The 24,140-nt window shown below is 44.3% G+C and overlaps 1 protein-coding gene across 2 annotated transcripts in view; it reads left to right on the forward strand.

Annotated features, from left to right (window-relative positions):
* The first annotated feature begins 2,908 nt into the window (after window positions 1-2,908).
* Window positions 2,909-24,140, forward strand: part of ANKLE2 (ankyrin repeat and LEM domain containing 2) — a 33,234-nt gene continuing 12,002 nt past the window's right edge. The window contains exons 1-12 of one of the 2 annotated variants that reach the window (XM_066609597.1): window positions 2,909-2,999; window positions 7,587-8,024; window positions 9,992-10,186; window positions 10,711-10,904; window positions 11,736-11,924; window positions 13,244-13,366; window positions 14,733-14,799; window positions 15,314-15,495; window positions 18,242-18,348; window positions 19,469-19,662; window positions 20,804-21,536; window positions 23,885-24,016. In XM_066609597.1, coding sequence (XP_066465694.1) covers window positions 7,598-8,024; window positions 9,992-10,186; window positions 10,711-10,904; window positions 11,736-11,924; window positions 13,244-13,366; window positions 14,733-14,799; window positions 15,314-15,495; window positions 18,242-18,348; window positions 19,469-19,662; window positions 20,804-21,536; window positions 23,885-24,016 — 2,543 coding nt within the window. In that variant the 5' untranslated portion in view covers window positions 2,909-2,999; window positions 7,587-7,597. The other variant, XM_066609596.1, reaches the window with a different exon arrangement.

The following is a 24,140-nucleotide window of genomic DNA, read 5'->3' on the forward strand; positions in this document are numbered from 1 at the left end:
AATGTCATTCTAAAAAGTGGGTCCTGGTGCTAAAGATGTTTGAGAACCACTGATTTAGGCAATAGGATAGATAAACTTAAAAAAAGGTTTGATGATACAAAAAATTAAGATCACCATTGGAACCATTTGTATTGGCAACCTTCAGTCTCGAAAGACTATGGTATCGCGCTCTGAAAGGTGGTTCTGGCACAGCGTCTAGTGTGGCTGAAAAGGCCAATCTGGGAGTGACAATCCCTTCTACACTGGGAGCAAGTGCAGTCTGTCCCTGGTCTGTCTCCCTGGCTATGGGCCTTCCTTCTTTGACTCTTTGCCTCAGACTGTTGGCAAAGTGTCTCTTCAAACTGGGAAAGGCCATGCTGCACAGCCTGTCTCCAAGCAGGCCGCTCAGAGGCCAGGGTTTCCCACTTGTTGAGGTCCATTCCTAAGGCCTTCAGATCCCTCTTGCAGATGTCCTTGTATCGCAGCTGTGGTCTACCTGTAGGGCACTTTCCTTGCACGAGTTCACCATAGAGGAGATCCTTTGGGATCCGCCCATCATCCATTCTCATGACATGACCGAGCCAACGCAGGCGTCTCTGTTTCAGCAGTACATACATGCTAGGGATTCCAGCACGTTCCAGGACTGTGTTGTTAGGAACTTTGTGCTGCCAGGTGATGCCGAGAATGCGTTGGAGGCAGCGCATGTGGAAAGCTTTCAGTTTCCTCTCCTGTTGTGAGCAGAGAGTCCATGACTCGCTGCAGTACAGAAGTGTGGAGATCGTTGAGCCAAGGTACACAAAGTCATGGATAACCTCCAGTTCATGCGCAGAGATTGTAATGCAGGGAGGTGAGTCCACATCCTGAACCATGACCTGTGTTTTCTTCAGGCTGATCGTCAGTCCAAAATCTTGTCAGGCCTTGCTAAAACGATCTATGAGCTGCTGGAGATCTTTGGCAGAGTGGGTAGTGACAGCTGCATCGTCGGCAAAGAGGAAGTCATTGGAACCAGTGCTTCTCAATTGTATAAGAAACATTTAAAAATTCAATATAAAACATTTTTATGTGTCAAGTTGTCCAATGGAAAATGGGCAATTGGTGGAAAATGTAGAGCAAAATACATTTTGGGGGGCAAAGACGAGGAAAAGGAGAGACTGGGCGTAAAGTAGGGTCTAGTTACAAGTGTGCTGGCTCGCCAAGTTATGGGTGCTTTTGCACAGATGCAGGGTCCCTGTGTTGTGCTGTGCACCTTTGCAAAGGTGCACAGCACAACTGCGCAGCAGGGACATATGGTGGGTGGGGAGGCAGATGTGGCAGAGCCTCCCCACTGGAGTGGGAAAGAGGGTCAGGAAGAGGCAGAGGGTGGCAGGGATGTGTGGCGAGTGGGGAGGCAGCTGAGGCAGAGCCTCCCCACCAGGGTGGGGGGGGGGAAGGATGTGGTAGGGTCCTATGGTGGGTGGGGAGGCAGCTGAGGCAGAGCCTCCCCACCAGGGTGGGGGAGGAAGGATGTGGTAGGGTCCTATGGTGGGTGGGGAGGCAGGTGTGGCAGAGCCTCCCCACTGCAGTGGGGGGGGAGGCAGAGTGCAGCAGGGACATGTGGTGGGTGGGGAGGCAGATGCGGCACAGCCTCCCCACTGCAGTACGGGGGAGGCAGTGTAGGGCACGGATGTGTGGGGGGTGCTGAGGCAGAGCCTCCCTTCTAGAATGGGGGAGAGGGATGGGGGGAAGGCCTTCTTTATGAGGAAAGGCTACGGCGTTTGGGCCTCTTCAGCCTAGAAAAGATACGCCTGAGGGGGGACATGATTGAGACATACAAAATTATGCAGGGGATGGACAGAGTGGATAGGGAGATGCTCTTTACACTCTCACATAATACCAGAACCAGGGGACATCCACTAAAATTGAGTGTTGGGAGAGTTCGAACAGACAAGAGAAAATATTTCTTTACTCAGCGTGTGGTTGGTCTGTGGAACTCCTTGCCACAGCATGTGGTGGCGGCATCTGGCCTGGACGCCTTTAAAAGGGGATTGGCCAAGTTTCTGGATGAAAAATCCATTATGGGATACAAGCCATGATGTGTATGTGCAACCTCCTGATTTTAGAAATGGGCTATGTCAGAAGGCCAGATGCAAGGGAGGGCACCAGGATGAGGTCTCTTGTTATCTGGTGTGCTCCCTGGGGCATTTGGTGGGCCGCTGTGAGATACAGGAAACTGGACGAGATGGGCCTATGGCCTGATTCAGTGGGGCTGTTCTTATGTTCTTAAGGCAGAGAGTGGCAGGAGAGGACTGGAGTTCTTTGAAAAGAGCTGCCAAGTGTAAGGTGAGGCAGAGGATTTGAAGGGGGAGGCTCTGCCTCACCTGCCTCCCCACCCACATAGCCTTGCCACCCTCTACCTCCCCCTAGGCATTACCATGGCAACCAGAGAACGTGTTCCCATTGGGCACTGCGCTGGTGGGGGCATGGCCTCAGAATGATCCCTGGAGCCTGTGGCGTCACAGTGACGTGGCTGGTTTCTATTGGTCCAATGAACCAATGTGTCCTGGGAGCAACTCTGAGGGTGGGGACTGAAAATATTCCTCTCAAAAAAGTTAGGGGGAAGGGAGGGGGGCCTGTTGGCTCCTCCCTTCCCCTTGTGGAGGGCTGGCCAAAGCCCTTCCATGTTTCCCCTCAGAATATGGTGATGAGGGAGGCTGGGGAGGCACAGCAAGACCTTCTGGGGCCTGTAGGAACTCCTGAGAGGCCTAACAAGTATTCAGGCAGTGAGCTAGACACCTAATGAGCGGAGGGGCTGGGCTGGGCAGGGGTCCTCCCGCCTGTCAGGCCTTGAGTGTGCTCATGAGGGGCCTAACAAAATAAGCAGGCAGCGAGCAAGACACCTCAGGGGAGGAGTGGGCAAGGCCTATCAGGCAGCAAGCTAGACACTTAATGGGGGCGTCCTCACGCCATGCGCATGCGCACTGGCCGTGCCTGAGGCCGGAGGGAGGGGAGCGAGCGACGGAAGCCGGGAGGCCGCTCCTGAGGTAAAGGGCGTTCTGGAATTGGGCTCGCCCGTCTGCGCGCGTGCGCTCGCTCGCTCGCACACGCGCTTCGAGCCGCTCCCGGTCGAGGAAAGATGGAGCGCTGGGTGGCGGGCGGTTGGCCGGGGTGGGCCTGGGCCCGCTGGCACGCCTGGGAGCTGCTGGCCGCCTGCGCCGTCATCGGCGCCCTGGGCTGGCTGCTGCGCCTGCTCGAGCGGAGGCCCGCCGCCCGCCACGCCGCCCCAGCCCCTGAGGCCGCCCCGCCGCAGCCACCTCAGCGCAGCAGCCAAGGTGAGGGGGGCGCTTGGGGGAGGGGTGTCGCCCGACCACGCCCACAAGGCCCGTGGGCCAGGCCGAGCTGTCAATCACGAGGCCTTTGCATGCCTGGCCCCGCCCCGACTTCGACCTTGGCAGGCCACGCCCTCTGCGACCTCAGTCTTCCCCTTCTGCGGAATGGGTGCAAGTTTGCTCTGAGGAGGAGTAGATTTCATAATGTGTGTATTAAATATATGTACATAGTACACATTAGTGTGTGTATGTGTGTGTGTATATATATGTATATATAGTATTATACATATATGTTACTATATGTATATCATAGTAACTGTATTATTCTATATACATATGTATGTATAACACATAATATATATGTATCAATGCACCATCTGTTTTTGACAATTGCCCTAACTTGTTGCTCTAACACCTTGCTCAGGTGTGCCTCCCATAACATGTTCAACTCTTACATTTTTGATGGGTTAGATTTGTGTTTTGGCCCTTAGTCAGATGAATTGCTGTTATCCTTGAGTTGCAGAATGTGAGGCCGCATCTTGGAAAGAAAGTGTTTACAGTAAGAAAATATCTCTCTGCTTCTGCCTGAATGGGAGGTTATATATACTTAATTCTAGCAGATGTCATACTGACTGTTCATGACTGTACATTGGTTCTAATTAAGGGAAAGTCTCTGAAAATATTCTATATCAATCACTGTATCAATAGAACAGATGTACATTCATGTAAGGGGTGATTTCCACATCTTGATTCTGTGCCTCTTTGCTTTGGAAGTCCCACTGAATTAAATGGGATTTACTCCTAAGTATGCTTACCTAGTGTGCAGTTCCAAATATCTTCGCTCAGGAAACCCGTTTAACCCTGATCTCTTTGTTGTCAATGAGGAACTTGTAAGCAGTACAGTTAGAAAACAGATTTAGTTACCATTAAAAGCACAGCTTAGTCTCTGCCTTTCAAACACTCTCATTCAGATTTTAGACACTGCTTTTTAGACACTGCTTCATTCAGGAGTGACATTCAGGGGCTTTGTTTTGTTTCAAAGGAGATAATTATTAGTCAATTTTTATGCACCACAATAAAAGCCTTTGTCAAACGTTGTGTAACTCTTGAAAGTTCCTTAAAATAACCTTATGTCAGAACTGGCTTGTGCAGCTGAGCTGCGTGAAACAATTTCTTTGGGAACGTGGGCAGCAGAAATAGGAACAAGAATAGCTTTTTCTGAAAAGCAAAGATAATTGTTGAATATATCTGGTGGTGGCACTGCATTGAAATATTCTGTTTCTTTCTATTTCAAAATTTCCATTCTAGTTTTCCTTTTATGGTTGAATTCTTGCCTTCTGCCTCATGCTATTTTTAAGTAGGGAAGGAGAAGTGGATCTAAAGCTTCCTACCAGATGCTTCATGACTAAGATCTGAAAGGGCGCTCACTATGCTTGCTGCTAACATTAGATGCAGCTAAACTGGGAGAGGAGAGGATTGGGGACACTTACGTTGAACTGGTCTGATTTCCTCTTGCATATAAATATTGTTAGGTGTGACTTTGTACTGTTTGAAATTTGCAAAACGAAATGAATGCCTCTGAATTCCTCTCCAAAAGAGACATTCCTTTATATCCAAGTATGAAATTTCATCTTGATTGCATTACAGCTATCTGAGACATAGTCTTCAGAAGCTTTGTTGTTTGTGATGTACTTCATCACATACTGTGGGTGTTCTGGTGACTCGGATGTTCTTTTAACTAGAGTAATGGACTCTTAGGAGTCCAAGGTTATAGAGCTAATTATAACCACGGTTTCTTCTCCCAGAAATGACCTTCCAAGATATTCTAGGACAGCATTTTTCAAACTGGGTCATGAGCCACTTCCAGGTTGAACTCAGCTGCCATTGAAGATACAGAGCTGAAAACGCAGGATACAGAACTGCTGGGCAGGGTGGGCTCCCGATGGGAAAGAGGCTTGTGCTTTGCCCTGGGAAGGTGGGACTCTGGAAAGGGGAGAGGGCTGTGTGGTTGGAGAAGGATCTAGGTCTGCCTGCTGCTTTGACTTCTGAGCTGGATTCTGAGCTATGCAGAGTAACTGCAAAAGGGGCTTGGGCTGCCTGCAGCTTAGGTTTGAAGCCTAAATTGGTGATGTCTAAATTGGTGGCATCGCTTTTGGTCATGACATCACTTCCAGGTTAATGACATCACTTACAGTGTGTCCCAAAAGATTGTCATTCTAAAAAGTGGGTCCTGGTGTGAAAAGGTTTGAGAGTCACTGTTCTAGGCTGTTGTGTGGGTCAGCTTATGGACTCTTATGTGTTGATGGTCAGTATTGCGATTTATTGTTCATACACTTTGTGTGTTTTCATAAAATGTGGAATGTAATTTTATTGGAAATTAACAAAAAAAGAATCCAAGTGACTAAAAAATGGTATTTAAATATTTATTTCCAGATATTCCCATCCAGCTCACAGTAGCCAACAAAACCTATAAAATACGAACAAAATGTAAAATATCATAGCAGTACGGATCTACGAAACTCCTTAACCTTTAAGATATGATAGAATTGGTTAAAAAGCATCCCCCAAGAAAGATGGATAAAGATGGAGCTAGGTGAAGCTCCTTCAGGAGCTCTGTTTCTCCTTAAACTTGCAAGTCTTGTAAGATTCTGTTTGATACCTTTTGAAAGCATAAAAGAATAAAATATATTTGGCTGCAGTCTTGTATGTGTTCCTGAGAGTCAGCCTCACTGAACACAGTGACGGGTTTTGTACTACAGGTGTAGGGGTGGCCCATCCATTAGGCGAGGTGAGGCAGGTTGCATCAGTGGCAGATTGCAAGGGGGGGGAGAGGGTGACAGATTCAATGCATCCTTTGCCCTGAGTCTGCTGCTGTCTTCCTCCGACCTACTGTAGTTGCAAGCCGCACAGATCTTCTTTTCTCCCTCTAAAAGCAAGTGGTAAGGACGACCCGCCTCCTTACCATGCTCCTAGCACAGTTTCTTTAAAGGTGGAAGTGCAGGACTTCTGCAGTTTTTGCAGGGACTGCACAAACAAAGGAGCACCTTTGTTGGCATGGTCCCTTTAAATCAAACATGGAAGTCCTTTACTTCTACAACTGAAGAAACCACACAAGGAGTGTGGTAAGTGGCTGTTGTTATTCTGTTGTGTGGAGGTGGTGGACCTAAGGTGTCATCAGGTATTGTGCTGCCACTGTGCATATGAATGGCTAAGAATGCAATTAGGAGAGATTTGATTTTCCTTGCAGCACAAATCCTGGATTGCTTGTTTTGAAGTTTCTGAATTTCTTACTTAGCTTGTTTGTTGTGCTGGCACCTCTGATATGGTACCCCATGCTCAGTTCATCCCTCTGCATGCGAAGATGTGTATGGTGCAGAGAGCACTTCTGGTTCCTGCAGTCCTGTGCTTGCCTCTGAAATGCTTTAGCAGTCTCTTCATCATGACAACAAAAAACAAAAACACCAGCATTGTAAGCATCTCACTGTGATTGCTACTGGATAAACAAGCATTGCATGGCCTCTGGTCCTCGGTTTTGTACCCTGGTAGCTGACTAATGTTTCCCTTATGATTTGCAGTTAGCAGAAAGTATTCTCAGGGGTCACTTTTAGCAATGCTGTCTTGATGCCTGGATTTAATAAGATGTTTGAGCTGTTGTGTGGGGTACCTGTAGTGTCTGTGGAGACCAACGAGTTCTTAAAAGGTGAACCAGACTCCCAGAAGAGTTGCTAGAACCGTACAGCCTCTTCCCTCTTGCTTCTAATTGTGTGCAACTTGATGCAGCCAACAGGTGACATATCAATCTGTTTCTTCTGTTCAGTGCCACAAGTGAGGCTGGGGAGATAGCATACTCCTCCTCTTTTGATCTGATGGTGAGGAAAGTCAATTGGTTATGTTCTCCTTTTAAGGGGCTTAAGTCTCACGACACTAGTTACCTCTTTACCTTTGATCCATCTGTCCCAGGACAAGAGCGTGCTGCCTATTTGATGGAAAAGGCTATGCCCCATGGCAGTAAAATACAACCATGGATTGTATCCTAAGTCATCCGTACAGTCTTGGAAGGGGGTTTGCACATGTGGACATTAGAGTGCAAGATTCTTGCATACAGAAATCCACATAGAATCCTGACTTGGTAACATGCAGCTCAAGGTTTCATGCATAAAATTGTTAGTAACTCGTTGTGCAGGATTTTTCGCAAGTCCAACTATGCAAATGTCACCCTATTTCCATGTGCACAGCTCAGTACTGTGTACCCCTAGCCTAGATTATGCAATTTTGTCTTCTTCTCTCCTCTTTCCTCTCCAGGGACAGTAACAATGAATGACATATTGTCACGATTAAAACAGCTAACTCCTGATGAGCTCCGAGAAGAGGTCGTTAAAGCTGGACAGAAATGCGGGCCCATTACACTAACCACCAGATCAATTTTTGAGAAAAGGTTGGCCCAGTCATTACTGGAACAGCAAGGAGGACTTGAGGAAGCAGCTCTGCTTTTGAATGGCACACCTGGAACTGACGCCAGCCAACTGGAAACTAAAGAAAAAGAAAGGAGTCAAAATGGTCATGTAAGCAACTCTGAAGATGGTGATTTTGGGTACAATATGGGCTTGAACCCACCTGACGAGGAAGCCCTAATGCACAAGGCAGATGTTGACTCTCCTATGAGTTCTCAGATGGTGTCTAAAGAGCCTATGCTATACTACGGTGTATGTCCAGTTTATGATGATATATTGGCAAGAAACGGTAATTCACTTTCATTTTTGTCAGTGTTATGGTGTTGAAGATTGCACTGTGCCTTGTGTATCAAGAAAATACCTGAGAAGATCAGATGATTATTCGAATTTCTCAGTAACTGCAGTATGGTCTGTTCATGTAATTCCTGGTTTAGGTTTTTTTCCAAAATACTGTGCATAATACACATACCTTACTACATGTGTGCTAAAATCACCTTTACATTTGCAGGATTAGTGAGCCAGTGTGTGTTGGGCATCTATATAGAACCAAATGGAAAGCAACATCTGATGATCAAGCAGCTTTTGAATAGGTGCTGTAAAACTGAAAATTAGTGGACTAGGAAATGTAATCTCCCTTCAAGGAGGTGTGCAATTGTGAAGCATAATCTGTGACAATCAGGGATAATTTAACTTTTTAGGCAGACCAAAATGTTTGATCGCAGTTCTGCCTGCACTTCATGTGGGTTGGGCTTTCAGTTTGAGTTTTTGGGAGGCTAATACAATTTAGATAGTCAACGTCATTCTGCCGAAAAGCTTCCTCAGAATACCAGACCTGAGTCTGCAAATGTGACTATGGGCGCAATCCTAACCCCTTATGTCAGTGTTTTCCAGCACTGGCATAGCAGTGCCAATGGGACGTGTGCTGCATCCTGCAGTCGGGTGTCACTCATGGAGGCCTCCTCAAAGTAAGGGAATGTTTGTTCCCTTACCTCAGAGCTGCATTGCCCTTAGATCAGTGCTGGAAAGCACTGACATAAGGGGTTAGGATTGTGCCCTATGTGTTTAACCTTGTCAGACTTGATGTTGTGTGATTCATCTCTGGTTATATTTTAATAGCAGTGGGGGATGCTGTGATTGTGGGGTCCCTTTGTTAAACAGTTTCTGCTTGGCTTGTCTCATCAAGGGACCCTGACCTCTGATTTATCCTTGTTCACGTTGTGCTTCTTTGTAGTTTTCATATTGAATTGATAGTCACTTATGGCGATATGTTTTGAGTGTTTGGGTTTGTTTTTTAACATCCTTATAAAAACAAAGCACAGGTAATTTTAGTAGAAGAGATGCTGTGTGTGAGGATAACTGATGCTGCCTTCATCTTAGAGACGGGGGGCAGCTAGGAAAAATAGAAAACCTTCACCTGTCTTCCTGTTTGGAGAAGTTAAAATGGCTACCTTTTTGTTTGCTTCCTGTTGCTGCTTTAGAGCAAATACTGCTCAGTAAAATTACTCATTTTTTTTTCTCATGCCCCATGCCCTGCTGTTCAGCACATTCCCCCCCCCCCCCAACTAAGCAGCAGCTGTTGGGAACTGTTGGGACATGTTAAGTCAACTTACACACAAGTATATATGGTATAGGGTTAGACTGGAGAAATCAGCCATGTTGAGATGGGCTTGTGCAAATTGGTGTCAATTAAGCTGTTTCTGCCCAATGTTGCATATACACAACAGGGATCAAATGTGTACACCTGTGGGCTGGGCAGAAATGAGTTAAACAGTGTGAAATTGCAGGAGAGAAATAGTTCAGTTGGCAACTCCTCAGACTTTTGCTTGTCTACAGTATATTTGTTTGCTTGCTGACGAAAAGGGACTTAGGGTTGCATCATTGCCTTGTTGGGGGACTGTTTGTAACTAGAGCATAAGTCAAGTTTTCAGTGTTTGGAGAACAGCGCTGTGCATCTCTGGCCTTGAATAATTTTCAAACTGCATAAAGCATTTAAGACTGTTTTTGTTGCAGTGTCTGGATTTCAGTCTTTTTCGCTGGAAAAATGAGCTACCGACTGTAAAAATAAAATAAAAATCTAACAAGCGAACTTGGAACAGCTGATCTGAGTATATTCCCGTGCCAACTGCTTTGATCATTAAGTAGTCAAGCAGAGTTTGTTAACAAAGCTTGAAGGGTCATAATTTGTTGAACTCCTGCAGCCTTGACAATTGTAGCCATGGAGAGAAATTAATTGGATTTTATTATTTTCTGTTCCAGAGAGGGTGCATGTGTATGAGGATAAGAAGGAAGCTTTGCAAGCTGTTAAAATGATCAAGGGTTCACGATTTAAAGCTTTCTCAAACAGGGAAGACGCAGAGAAATTTGCCAAGGGAATCTGCGATTATTTCCCATCTCCAAACAAACCTTCCTTATCCTTGTCTCCCGTGAAAGTTTGTTCAGCATTTAACAGAGGTAAGTGGAGGCTTAAACCCACTTCAGTGCTCACTTAGTTAGGTGGCTTCTAGGAAGTTGCAGTGTGCCAGAGTCAGATCCATCATTCTGTCTCAGGAATGTTGAAACTGACCAACAGCAGCTCTCCCAATGTTTCAGACAGGACCTGCATTTTCCAGGGATTGAACCTTCTAGTTTGGAGCCCATTGCAATTTAGGCTAAGTGCTGTCACCTCTGTTGTCTGTTCTGCTTTTAAAAAATATGCTGGGGGGATGTGCATTCCTAAAAAATTCTGCCTCCCTGACAGCTGCCTTGTAAACCGCCTTGGGCATCTGTTTTCCACAGTGGAAAGATGGGGTAGAAATCTTTTAAATAAGTAATAAGTGAAAATATCTTGAATATTTTTGATTTAAAAATTAGTGGAAAGCACCAAATGCACATTTTTCTGTCTTGGTTGAAGAAGATAGTAGATTTGCTAGAACCTGTCAGTTCCCTTCATTAGAATAAATCTTGTCACAAATGCAGTGCAATTTTTATTTTGATAGATGGTCTGTGTTCTCCTGAGATGGAAACCATTAGCAAAGAGAGAGCCAACAGTTACAAAAGTCCTCGTACTCAAGATCTTACTGCCAAACTCCGGAAAGCTGTTGAGAAAGGAGATGTGTCTGTGTTCTTGGAACTTGTCTGGAGTAATCCTCGCTATCTCATTGGCTCAGGAGACAATCCAACAATCGTACAGGTAAAGAAACTGCTCTTTCTCATCCTCATGCATGAATTCGTACTCCCTTCCCTCTTTGTTCTGAACCGTGGTTGTACAGTGAACAGTGTATGTTAGTGGGAACAGGAAGTTAGCGTTCACTGTCCCTTCTAGCCTGTCTTCTTGCCTGTCTATTAAAGCAAAAGACATACAGTAATTGCAAGAAGCTGCGTGCCTGCTGGCTTGGTTAAAGCAAGAGACATGTTGTGCACCTGTTATGAACATAAACAAAGGAAATGGGGCATTGGGGGTGCGGAAATATGGTTCCCTCTTATCTGTAGTTTCCAATATCCCCGGGGGTGACAAGAACACATCTCCTGCAGATATCGGGCCCACCAGTACTAAATTTTTGAAACTCTGGATCATAGTGGTTGGGTTCTAGCTTTTTAGATTTGCTGGCTGTGCATTTGCGGCTATAGAGTTGTCAACTTAGTATTACGCAGCATTTCTCAATGTGTGCTCCTTGGAGCCCTGGGGCCCCTTGAGAACATTGTGAGGAGTGCTTTGTGAGGGCTCTAGAGGTGAAAAGGTTTGAGAACTGCTGATATAAAGGATCTTTAGCTTGGAAAGCCAACCCTTAAATGTGCATGTTCAGAAAGTTAATTTCTAGTTGACCTGACTTTAGCAGACTCATTTTGCTGCCTTAAGTTTGCATGTTATTGTGTGAATATATAAAGTTTCAAAACCAGTTTTATGTCTGATTACTCTTTTCTGCAAAGAAAGCTTCTACTGGAACAGCATCCCAACTTTTGTTGACATTGAGAAGTTTAAGTTTAGATTTCCTGTATGGTGAAGGTGTTGTGTTTTTTTTAGGAAGGCTGTAGATACAACGTGATGCATGTAGCAGCCAAGGAGAATCAACCTGGTATCTGCCGGTTGCTGTTGGACACCCTGGAAAATCCAGAATTTATGCGGCTAATGTATCCAGATGATGACGCGGTCATGTTGCAGAAACGTATCAGATATATTGTGGACCTTTATCTTAACACACCAGATAAAATGGTGAGTGTTAGAAGTAAAGCAGGCATTCAATGAGAACAGGATACAAGGGGCCTTCATTATCCGCGGCGGTTCCATTCCCAGAACCCCTGCAGATAAGGAAAATGCATAATTCTGGGAAACTGGGAATTATCCGGGGAATTCTCCAAGGCTTCCCCAGGCATCAGAATGCCTTAAGGCAATAAAAGCATCACTTTCGCTTTTGCCCCAAAAATGGAGGTGCCAGCTTGCAGAAAACCTAGAAGGGCCATTCTGAGGCCTGCTTCTGTGGGCCCAACCAGAGCTGAGCTCTGGTCAGATTTGGAGGGTTCACGTGGACCTGGGGGGAGCGACTTCGGCATCTGTGAATGTTGAATCCATGGATTATGCAGGTCCACTGTATTTTAAAAACTGTATTCAGGATCCAGAATTGCTGGTTGATATGTTTGCTTTTTCCTGTTTATCTAAATTGAAAAAGAAATAAATAAAAGTTACAAATAAGGCATGCAATGAAAGCAAAATATTTTGAAAACAAATGTTTAGGATCTAGAGCTGATAAGTTTGCTTTTTCCCTATTTTTCTGTGTGAAGGCCTGAAATCTGCTCTTCAGTGCAATGAATTCTCAGAGCAGAAAGCGATATTAAAAATCAAAACATTGAAAGAAGAGTGCAAGATGATTCAGCAGCTTTCTTTTAAGAGAATAATATGGGCTGAACTCCATGTTTCCTAGCATTTAAACTTCCTTAAGAAAACCTATAATAGTCCCTGTTAGTGGGCCCTCTATAAATGTGGAAAACGCCAAACAGGAATGAATTCCATGCTCATGGGGTTACAACAAAGAATGTTTTGTAGATTGAATATAACCTTGCTTCTGAAGGACTTATTGCCCACAGCAGAGATTCGTTACTAGGCCTTGGTCATTGGGGTGGTTCCCAGAATGACTACTCCTATTGGTATTAAGTATCAGGCCATCATAGGACGTTAAAAATTAAATACCAGCACTTTTAAATGAGCCCGGAAACAAACTGATAACCTGTGCAGCCTCTGCAGCACTTTTATGTTTATGGTATGTATTTATCAGAAACTAACTTTTATGTAGATTTTTTTAGGAGGGGCATTGTTAATGAATTAAAGTGAGAGATTTCATGTGAAGCATATTCACTCCAAATCCGTCTCATTTAGTTATTTGCTATTGCTTTTAATTGAGAAGCTCACGGTCAGGTCATGATCTCACCAGAGGTCAAATCCTGAGAGCCTAGCAATGAGCATGCAGGCACTTGAAAATACACACACACACCCCTTTGGATGGCAGTGTTATCACGTGGATGTGCTTCCTTTTGTAGGGATTTGATACCCCACTGCATTTTGCATGCAAGTTTGGGAACCCAGATGTGGTCAGTGTCCTTGCCTCACACCCTGACATTGTAAAGAACCCAAGGAACAAGTATGATCAAACTCCAGCAGATGTAAGTGCCTTTTAAAATGCATTTTGACTATTGTTGACCTGCCTAAATAGGACTCTTCTTTTTCTTTAGTGCCCTGTCTAATCATTTTCTGCAATGTGAGCTAGCAGAACCACCTCAGAATAACCCAGTCATTCTGAAATGGTCTGGACCTAATAATTAGACTGATGGCACAGGGCCCAATCCTGTCCAACTTTTCAGCTCTGGTGTAGTCACAGTGTAGCCTCATGGTAGGGGAATGCATGTTCCCATATCTTAAGAAGACTCCAGTGACTGCCCCTCCACCACAGGATGCAGCACACAACCCACTGTTACAACTGCGCCAGCAATGGACAATTGGATAGGATTGGGTCCACAGTCAGGTAGCACTGCTATGGTTTGAGGGGTTGAATAAGGATTTTGCTGGTATGAAAGGAAAGGAGCAACAGGAATGCTTTTCAAAACAACACAAGATGCTTCCTTTACCAGGTCAGATTACACTGTGTAACAAAATTTGAACAGTTGCATGTTGATGTGAATATTTTGATGTTTCTTTATTAATTTTGATGCAAAGATTTCAGGAAAAGCCACTATTTTTGGCTTAACATCAATAGTTTCACCACAATTTATGCTATGCAGTTGTATTAGATGTGTATTATAATGCATTTAGCGATAAATAAAATCACAAAGTCAAAGATAACTAAAAAAGTTTTGATGATACCGAAAAACCACCTCTGAATTGTATAAGAAACATTAAAAATTCAATGTAAACAATTTTTTTGTTACTTAGTGTTATTTGTCCTTATAACCTAGGGTTAGAGAGTTGTTGGGTCTCTTAGATCTCAGTTGGTGATCTAATTAATGAGCCATTTTTAACTGAGGATACCAAGAATTGAACCAGAGACATTCTGTATGCAAAGCCTGCTCCCTGTTCTGGGAGCAAATGAGATGTATGTGGCAAATGGGTCAAGGAAAGAGACTCTTTTTGTCTTCCTAGATTAGCAGACCTTGTCCATGGCAAGCATGTCTTGGGAATTGCTTTTGTTTGCCACAAGCAAAAGCAGTTGGAGGTACCTATAGTGATAAAACCTGCCTGTCTTTGAAGCAAGTGTGAATCAATCCTGGGGCAGAACAGAAAGGTAGCTGGTGCTCAGCTTTGTGACAACTGCTGTCATAAAGCCAATACTGCTTGTATTAGAAAGCAGTCTTGTCCCTTTGCATTGCTGAGAATTGTTTAAATTCAGTATGGCAAGTCATTAAAACACTCAACATGAATAGATGCTGGCTGTGGATGTGAGGAAATGCTTGTTTTTCTCTCAACCAAGTGGAGTACAAAATAAGTCTTGTGTGTTCTGTTAACTAATGTCTTTTCCTCTTTTTCTTTAAACAGGTAATTTGTGAAAGGAGCAAAAATAAATCTGCAGGTCTGAAAGAAAAAATTGGAGAATACCTGGCAGGTTTGTGTCTAATTCAATTTGGTTGTGTTTAAAGCCATTCCAAACTGCCATCCCAAACTGTGGTGTCATTGTGTAATTTCCCAGTTGGACAGTCCTGGTGAGCAAATGATATGCATAATTTTGGGTCACTGGGGTGAAAAGAACATCAAATAAGGGCCCAATCCTATCCAACTTTTCAGTGCTGGTGCAACCGTGCCAGTGGGGCATGTGCTGTATCCTACAGTGGGGAGGCAGTCATGGAAACTTCCTCAAGATGAGGGAACATTTCTCCCCTTACCTTGAGGCTTCATTAGTGCTGGAAAGTTGGGTAGAATTGGACCCTGAAGCGTGTTACCTGTCGGCGTGGAAACTTTGAGTGATCTAGTATTGAGCAAAGCTGTGTTTATGCAGTGACTTTTAATTAAAAGTTAAACAAACCTGTTTTGGAATTTGTAAACACATGGTGGTCAGTATTTAAGCATATGTTAAACCAGTCCTAAGATCTTAATGTTGCTTCAAATTATTTGCAATCCAGGCCAGTGCTACGTGCCGCTCTTCCGAGCCGAAGATAACGCCTCCGCACCTGTGATTGGAGCACCTTGGTCACCTGATCAGACAGACAGTAGCCCACAAGCTTCTTTACCCAGATATCTTGGCAGCCCTAAAGATCCTGTCTTGACAGTTAGGGCTTATGCAGGCCCAATGAGCCCCTCCAAGGTAACAGAAGCCAAATTCTGGCCCAGTCCTCTTTGCAGCATTACTTAGTACACTCCTAAACTCACATTGGTATGGTGCAGATGTGTGCTGTATAGCAGACTTCAGGGTGAATTGAGAAGCCCAGATGTGCTTGCTTCACACTTGGGTATTGTCATTGCCTCTCTTTGCATGCAAATTATCTCCTCCCACTCCCCCGCCCCAGATCTGGGTTTCACATTCATCTTTCTCGACTCAAGCTAAAACAAACCCTGATGAAAATCAGGTTCTTGTCCTGAGTTAAGAGCATACCTGGATTAAATTAAGTTTGACTTGATTGCAGTTCAGTCTGCAAGACCAACCTTCATGGAAAAGAACAACATAAATCTGTGCTGTTAGAATAGTGGGAAGCACAGCTTTCAGATTAGTAGCTTACCCCTTCCCCCAAACTCTGATTTGCTGTCTGCTGCCTTTTGAACATCCTCATCAATGCTGGGCTCTCAAAGGAACTTAGGAACACCATTCTGATTTGTTACCTGTGTGGGTAACAGTTGCATAGCACTATAACTGTAGGAGAGGGAAGGGTAAAGCTATCTATGGTCTTGAAGCTCGGTTTTGATCCTTGGCTATTCCGTTGGAACTGGGCATAAATGATTTTGCTTTGGGGTCGATCTCCATACATAACAGGAGCTTGCTTGCAAAGGGCCCAGTTCTATCCAACTTTCCAGCACTGGTGCAGCCATGCCAGAGGGGCGTGTGCTGCATCCTGTGGTGGTGGGGGGGGCAGTCATGGAGGCCTCCTCAAAGCAAGGGAACGTTTGTTCCTTTACTTTGGGGCTGCATTGACGCTGGAAAGTTGGATAGGATTGGACTCCAAGTTGCAAAGGACGCTGATGTGGCACTTGTGTTGCAGTTAACAAATCTTCCCCAAGGTACCTTCCGTAGCCATTTAAGCCAGCACCTCATTGGCTCACAGAGAACTTAATTGCCTTTCAGTGTCGCAATACAAGCAAAACAAAACATAGCTCAAGTAAATAATTGCTTTAGTCAGATGTGGAAAAAGTATGTGGAATGCATCAGCTCTCCAACACTGGTTTTTTTTCTCTATCGCTAGGTACAGACTAAACTTAAAATGCTATTTTTAGCATTTTAAAATGTACTGTACGCTGTCTCTGACACTTTTAAATAGAAAAGGCAGAGAATAACTCTTGAAATTAAAAAAATAAAAAACGTCTCTACCAATCACACTACATTTGTGATTTACTACAGTGGAACAATTACACAAAACCACGGGTTTTATTCCACTGTGTAAAACAAAGAGGCATATAAGAACCTTGACTGCAGACTGAGTTTATTTAAAAAGTTATCGGCGTTATTGTCTGTTATGAACTTTTCTAATTAAACTCATCAGGTTTAAGCCTCCTTCTGATGTTTATATTCTAAAGAAGTATTAAGATTTAAAGCTTAATACTTCTTAAAGTATTCTTAAGTATAATATTTAAAGGGAGATATTTAAAGCTTTTTTTGCTGATTTATTTCATCATCTTTTGAATCTAAATAATCTGTATCATTTTTCTTATGTTCTTGAGTTACCGAGGTCTGCAACTTTCTGCATATCTGTTTGCCAGAAATGTGAAAAGGAATATATTTAAGAGACAGCAGAAAAAAACAAATTGCTTCATTTCTTCAACATCTTTCTTATTGTCAATACTCTCCTAAAAATACCATTCTACAATACTAAATTCAGATGCTTGTATGGCTGATAAAATACTGTTGAGGAAAAGGATGATGATTTAGCCACTTTCCAGTGTTTCTGTTGCTGTCCTCAGGGGCAGTCCAGGGGAAATAGCTCCGTTCCAGGGAGTATGCTGCCCAATGAAACCAGATGTAACTATCAGCTTACAGATAGAACCTATATGACCGAGGACCCTTCTGATGACTGTAGTGTAGGTGTGCTGGTTCCTCAGTTGAAAAAGTAACTTGAGAAGTTCATCTGCTCTTCCCACACCAGTGCCACCCCTTCCAGAAACTGGGATAGCGCTATGTGGGAAGTAGTCATTCTGTTGACTCCTCCTATATGGCCCAGAGCTTCTGGTGTTATCTTTGTGGCATGGGAATGGGCCATGCTGTAGGTGCTTCTGCACAGTGAGAACAGCAGCAGAAGAGACCCTAAGCATATGGTTCCCAGACCTAACTGGCTTATGATGCCCCCGCAGCCTCTTCTTCCCGGCTAAGCAAGGTGCAGTCATCTTCAATCTCACAAGATCTAAGATAGCAGCACCCAAATCTCACAAGATTTCACCAGAAGCTCTGGGCCATATAAGAGGAGTCCACAGCATGGCTGTTTCCCACATAGTGTTACCCCATTTTCTGGAAGGGGTGGCACTGGTGTGGGAAGAGCAGATGGACTTCTCAAGTTACTTTCTCAATGGACACCAGCACACCTACACTACACTACACTACAACCAGCACGCCTACACTGCAGTCATCAGAAGGGTCTTACAAGATTTGGGCGCCACCATCTTGAATCTTGTGAGAGTTTATGAAACCCAAGATGGCGGTACCTGGGAAGACGGATAAGAAGGGCCTCTGGAGACATCCCATGCTGCCCTTGTGAGTGTGCTGTGACACTGTAAGAGGTCACAGCGCACAGTATGGGAACCCCTGCCCTATGCCATTTGGGTTGGGTTATTGTTGGGTAGGTGTTTCTAGGTCACTCCAGTGATGCTAACTCCCAATTACAGTGTCAATTGAATGTGTTTCTCTAAAGGCAGAAGACTTCCGCAGGCTTTGGAAGACTCCACCTCGAGAGAGAGCAGGGTTGTTTCACAATCTCAGGAAATCTGATCTGGAAAGAGGAATTGAAAGAGTTGGAAGGTATTTAACAGGCTTAAAGCATGGAACAGGCAGAACATTCTTGTTTAGTTACTGAAAAATGATAAGCTCACATAGTATTAAACAACAAGGACATACTGCCTTGTGCTGGGGCAGCATCACAATTGCCCAGGGAGCCTCTCTCCCTGAGGGCATGTTTTTTTTGGTTTCCATCAGGAGTCCAGTGAATCCGTTCTTCCCAGTGAGCGGAGGTAATGCTGTTTTCTGTTACTAGGTTGGCAGCACTGAGAGATTTAATGAAGAACATAATTTTCTTTTGTTTGTACTTTCACTGCCACCTGACCCTCTTTCTATGCTGCATGGCTTATAAATGTGTTGCAGAAGTGATAGTGGTTCTCGTAAGGTGGGGGACTTGACCATGAAATGTGGGCACCTATGTATTTTCCAGTTGCATTTTAAAAGAATGTTTTCTAAGTTCTCTTAACCCTTGCTGTTGCTTTTTCTCATGCAGTACTTATTTGCTTACTTATTTTGTGTGATGCACGAGATGGGCATCTAATTTTTCTTCAAGGTGTAATGGGGAACTGGAATAACATTTTTTGGAGTAAGACAGTGGTTCCCAAATTTAGCTGGGTCACAATATCCCCACAGCCTCTCCTTCCTAGTTCAGTCAGGTGCTGCCATCTTGGATCTCATGAGATCCAAGATGGCAGCACCCAAATCTCACAAGATTTTGTGAGATCCTGTATGGTGGCACCCATATATAATGGGATTTGGGTGCCACCATCTTGGGTTTTGCAAGATCCAAGATGGGAGTGCGTGGGGAATTGGTAAGAGGTAACATCCAGCAGCACCCCTGTAAGAGTGCCACAACGCCCTAAGGCATCGCAATGCACATTTGGGAATCTATGGGTAGGTGTTTCCCCTTGATAGTCACACTTCAAGCTGGGAAGTCTACCAAACAATTTAATCAGCAGTTAAACCATGGTGAAGCCTCATGGGCTTATAGTATACAAAATTAGGTTGTCAAAAAGTTTTTTTTAAAAAAATATGCATGTATGATTTGTGGGCTGGCTGGTTTTAAAACATGTTCAATAAGCTTGTTGTCATATTACTTTTCTAATGTCTTCACAAATGATCCGTTCTATCTTATTTATTGCAGGGAGTTAGCTCATGAACTGGGGTTCCCGTGGGTTGAATACTGGGAATTTCTGGGCTGTTTTGTTGATCTGTCTTCCCAGGAGGGGTTGCAAAAACTTGAAGACTACCTGAGTCAACAGGAAATGAGCGATAAAGCTCAGCAAGAAACAGGGGAGAATGAAACCCACAACAGATACAAAACTCCCCAGCTTTCTGGTAAAGGCAAATAACACTGTGTAACACAAAACATTGTTTATGTTGAATTTTTATGTTTCTTATACAATTCAGAGGCAACAGTAACCTTAGTTTCTTTGTATCATTAAAACTTTTTAAGTTATCTTAAATTTTGTGTTTCTATCCTGTTGCTTAATGCATTATAATACATGTCATCGAATACATTAAAAATTGAAATGTGATTAATGATAACGCTTGGTAATTGTATAGGTCACTTTTTGTAGCCACCAGAGTACTCCAAGGTGATGGAACATTTTTCTTAATCATTTGGAATACAGATTAAGCTACTAAATTCTCCTCTTTTTCCCAAGGGCAGGTCCATTCCTTGGGCACAGTTGGATACACTAAGGGCCTGAGCTGGAGTGCCACTGCTAGTTTACATATTTTGCAAGTAGTAGGCCTAAACTTTGATGTCATACTCCTTGTAGGGGGCCTCTCCTCCTCATGTTGAGCCTTTCTATTACTTGGGGTGATTGAGCTAGCTTAATTCCTCCAGAGTAGTCAGGATCTTCATTACCCCTTGAAAATGTGAATGTAACATACGCATGGTGGTGTTGCTGGTTGCTGAGTCTCTTAAAACATACCTTAAAGGTTTCAAATTGAACACCACAATTGCTGAAATTCTGATCACTACATCTAGAGCCAGCAGACTAGAAATGATCTGCTGCCAACTGCTGTATTCATTTGCTTTGCAGTCAGATACCAGCATTGTAAAAGGAGTGTCAGCTTTGGTTCGCCGGAGACTTTGTTAAAGACTTGCCCCTTTTAAAAACTTTTTTTTCCTGTACACAAGTAATTATTATCATTATTATTATTATGTGTGCAGATTTTGTGGAGAAAAGGTTCAGAGACAAGACTACAACAAGACAGCAGTTGAGATGGGCACCATACCAGCTCCAGCAATCAGTGCCACCCGGAGTTGGTACCAGTGTGCCAAACCAGCATAAGGAGGGTCACTGCTATTCTGAATAGCATACACTGGGTGAAGCGTAACAGTGTGGGGAGGAGGAGTGAAGCACCACAGGTGACGTGGGAGGGGGAGAAAACTCACCTGTGTGGTTTGCATATTGTATTTAAGTAAAGTCTGCTTCATACAAACGGCTATTTTGTGTTGCTTTTGTAGGTAAAGGCAAAAAAAGTTGTAATTCCATCTCTGTTGGAGCATTTCTCGATGATGATGATATGAGTTTGGAAGAAGTAAAGAACCGACAGAACGCAGCTCGGAATTGTAGTCGAGCAACTACATCCAGCGAGCCAACCATTGATGATCTTGGGAGCTCAGAGTGTGACATTCTGTCCCTTGGGCATGCTGGGAGCATCATAGAAACAGCAGGAGCCACTGAGAGGCACTCTGAGAAAGGGGTTTCTGCTAGTAAGAATGGATTTTGTAGCCCTGTGGCCAGTGAGAGGACAGTGAGCCCGCCTGGGAGGCATGCGGCTGGAGGAGGGCAAGAGTGCCTTCTCCCTCCAGTTTCCAATTTAATGGAAGAATTTGAAAAATTGTCGTGTCAGAATCAGACGGCAGCAGGCGAGTGTTCAGTTGGGAAGCCAAACCAGTCCCCCACACCAAGTGACAGTGAGAGAGTTCAGGGGGAAAGTACAAGGCAACTTCGGAAACCCAAGGAACACCTGACCTGCTCACCGCTTCCCAAAGCAAGTGGGAAGGCAGAGGATACAAAACAAAGGACAGATGAGAAAACGCCACTAGAAGCAGGGAGAGCGTCTGTGGAGACGGAAGGCTGGAGTGAAGAAAGCAGGCAGCCTTGCCCCTCCAAACTGCAGTCTGAGACAGCCCCTCAGTGTCTTCTAAGGACTTTATCATCAAAAAGAAGATCCAAGCAGCTGTTTCTCTTAGGGTACAACATGCATTGTAGCTTCATGAACTTACCTTTTGTTTTGTGTATTCCACAGCAGAATTTTTTTTAAACTTTGATGAGACTTTTACATTTTAAAAAAACTTCAACAAGAACATGGTCTGGGTTGTGGAGGCCCTTGTTCTTAATGTACAGTGCGTTAAGAAGCTCTTGATATAAATAGTAGTGAAACCCTGACCCTGAGTTGTTTCACACATCACAACTTCCAGACAGGACATCACTTCCATGTGGGAAAAACACAATTATGCTTCCTGCAGCTGAATCAGAATGATTAACTGCTCTTCCCAATACATGTACTCTATATGTACTTATGGCAGATTTGTTTGTCCCGTGTGACACGTACACTACTTTTCTACCTGGAATTGATACCTATATAGGAGAGTGTGATGTAAAGGGCTCTGTGGTGAACTAAAATGCTCAAGGGCAAAGAACACTCTGGTGGTGACTCCTGCATGTGAGATGTGGGGAGTCTCCTTGGTAGTCAGCAGAACAGTATGTTTGGGGTAGTTCCCCCAGTCAGCTAGTCCACATGGAATTAAGAGTGAGGAAGCAGTTAGGATGCCTTCCAGTGATCTGCCAATTGAACATCAACTTCCATATTGTTACTGGGCATGCACTAGAGAGTCGGGCATTTAGCAAACTGGGAGATCTCTACAGGCTCCCTAGGGGGGCAAGTACAGGCCCCCTTCCCCCTATATTCACTGCTCCGGTATCCATGGTTCCAGTTATCAGCTGTCCTCCATGCACATTAACTTTGTTTTGCTTCTTACTGGCGAAGCCAAGCACAACATAAGCCTGCAAGCTTATAGAACGACACGCAGGCAGGCAGCCGGAATGCTGAAAGAGACTAAGCACAAGAAGCTTCCTCTTAACATCTGAATGCTCTGGCTGTACATCTGGCATCTAGACTGCCTGCATGTCGTTCTAGAAGTTTGCATGTTTACACTTTTCTGTAAAAAGAAGAGACATTTTTATTTGGCATCACCAGTAAGAAATAAACGGGGGCGGGGGGAAGGCACAATGAACTGTGGATAACTGAATCCACAGGAGGACCCTGGAATGTGTATCTCATGAATAGGGGGGGGGGTGTCTGTATAGTTAAGAACTGGGGCCAGTTCCAAGTGTGTGATATGGGAGGCTGTTTCTATAGCTGCAAAAACCTCAAGTAATCACCTGCAGCAGACAGTTGGGTGTTATTTGGTCCGTGGAAGAACTGTTGAACATTTGATGATTGCAGCAGCAATATTGCAGCTCAGGCACTGGAGCCAGACCTGTCATATCACTGCCCCACCTCATATGCAGTACTCTTTCAGAGAACACCATTTCCAGGCTCATTTGAGTTATCTGAATTAGCTCTGAGCAGAGAAGAAACTGTCTTGCCTGCACACTGAGCTCCTCTGTTTTTGTGCACATGTCATTGAGGGGAACAATAGATGCAGGCTGAACATACTGACTCCCTGGTGCCTGTGGAGTGGGATTGTTCAACCCTGTTGTCTACAACTGCTTGAATGGCTGGTAGGGGGAAGTGGCTACAGTCTTTAGAATACGGTTCAGTAGAGGGGCTGAACCTCATCTGCTGGTTCAGTGGTTCTCAAACTTTTTAGCTTCCAGACCCACTTTTTAAAATGGCACTATATCATGACACACAAAGCTTTATGAGACTTTAGAAGAAGGTGGTCTAGAAAGAAATAACATTTTTATTCATTTATTTATAAGTAATATTTTATTTGCATTAAAGTATTGCAATATTTATTTGCAAAAAAACTTGCTCCGTTTCTCTTAAGCCTTGAGGAGCTTAGTTATGTGACCCAGACTTCACCTGCCCCCACTACCTGTCATTGATGGGGAAAGAAATACCAGAAAAAAGAGGCTCAAGCATTTTCATCTCCATATATTGACCCAAGCTTGCAAACTGCAGGAACTCACCTCTTTGCAGGGCAGTTAGCAGCTATCTGCTTTTTGAATAACCTCAGAACTTGAGGCAATTAGTTATCTGATCTTTCCATCACCTGAGTTTTCATTGGTGGCTCTGTGGTACCCACCAGAACTTGGGTTACGACCCACCAAGTTGGTCCTGACCCACTCTGTTAGACCATTTCTACCTAATGTTGCATATCTGCAACAGGGACCGAATATGTACACCTGTGGCCGGGCAAAAAAGGGGTTAAACTGCTCTGGATCATTGGGCAGGCAGAAGACTCCAGTCACCGTCCTCTTCTACTGATGAATGCATGTTAAGACATGGAAAAAGCATTGCTGCATCCACCTTGGAGCATGGGTGAGCTACTTGCAGAGCTGCCTCCCTAATCACATTCCCTTATTCTTCCTAGGGAGCAGCCATCGAAGTTGGACAACGATGTGTTGAATGCGCTACAAGGCATAGAGTTTGACTCACAAAGATACCCTACTCTGTCTAAGTGGAAGATGTCCGTACAGTCCTACCCTTCTTCTGAACGGCAAAGGTAGTATCTCTGGGGGTTCAGTTCCACGGGCCCCCCACACAGATGCCAGGGGTTGCTTTGAGAAATGCTTAAAACAGTTGAAATAAGTTATAAGGTTCCCCACCTTCACACTGCAAAATTGCTC

The sequence above is a fragment of the Tiliqua scincoides genome, chromosome 14, assembly GCF_035046505.1.
Source record: "Tiliqua scincoides isolate rTilSci1 chromosome 14, rTilSci1.hap2, whole genome shotgun sequence".
In the NCBI taxonomy this organism is placed as follows: Eukaryota; Metazoa; Chordata; class Lepidosauria; order Squamata; family Scincidae; genus Tiliqua; species Tiliqua scincoides.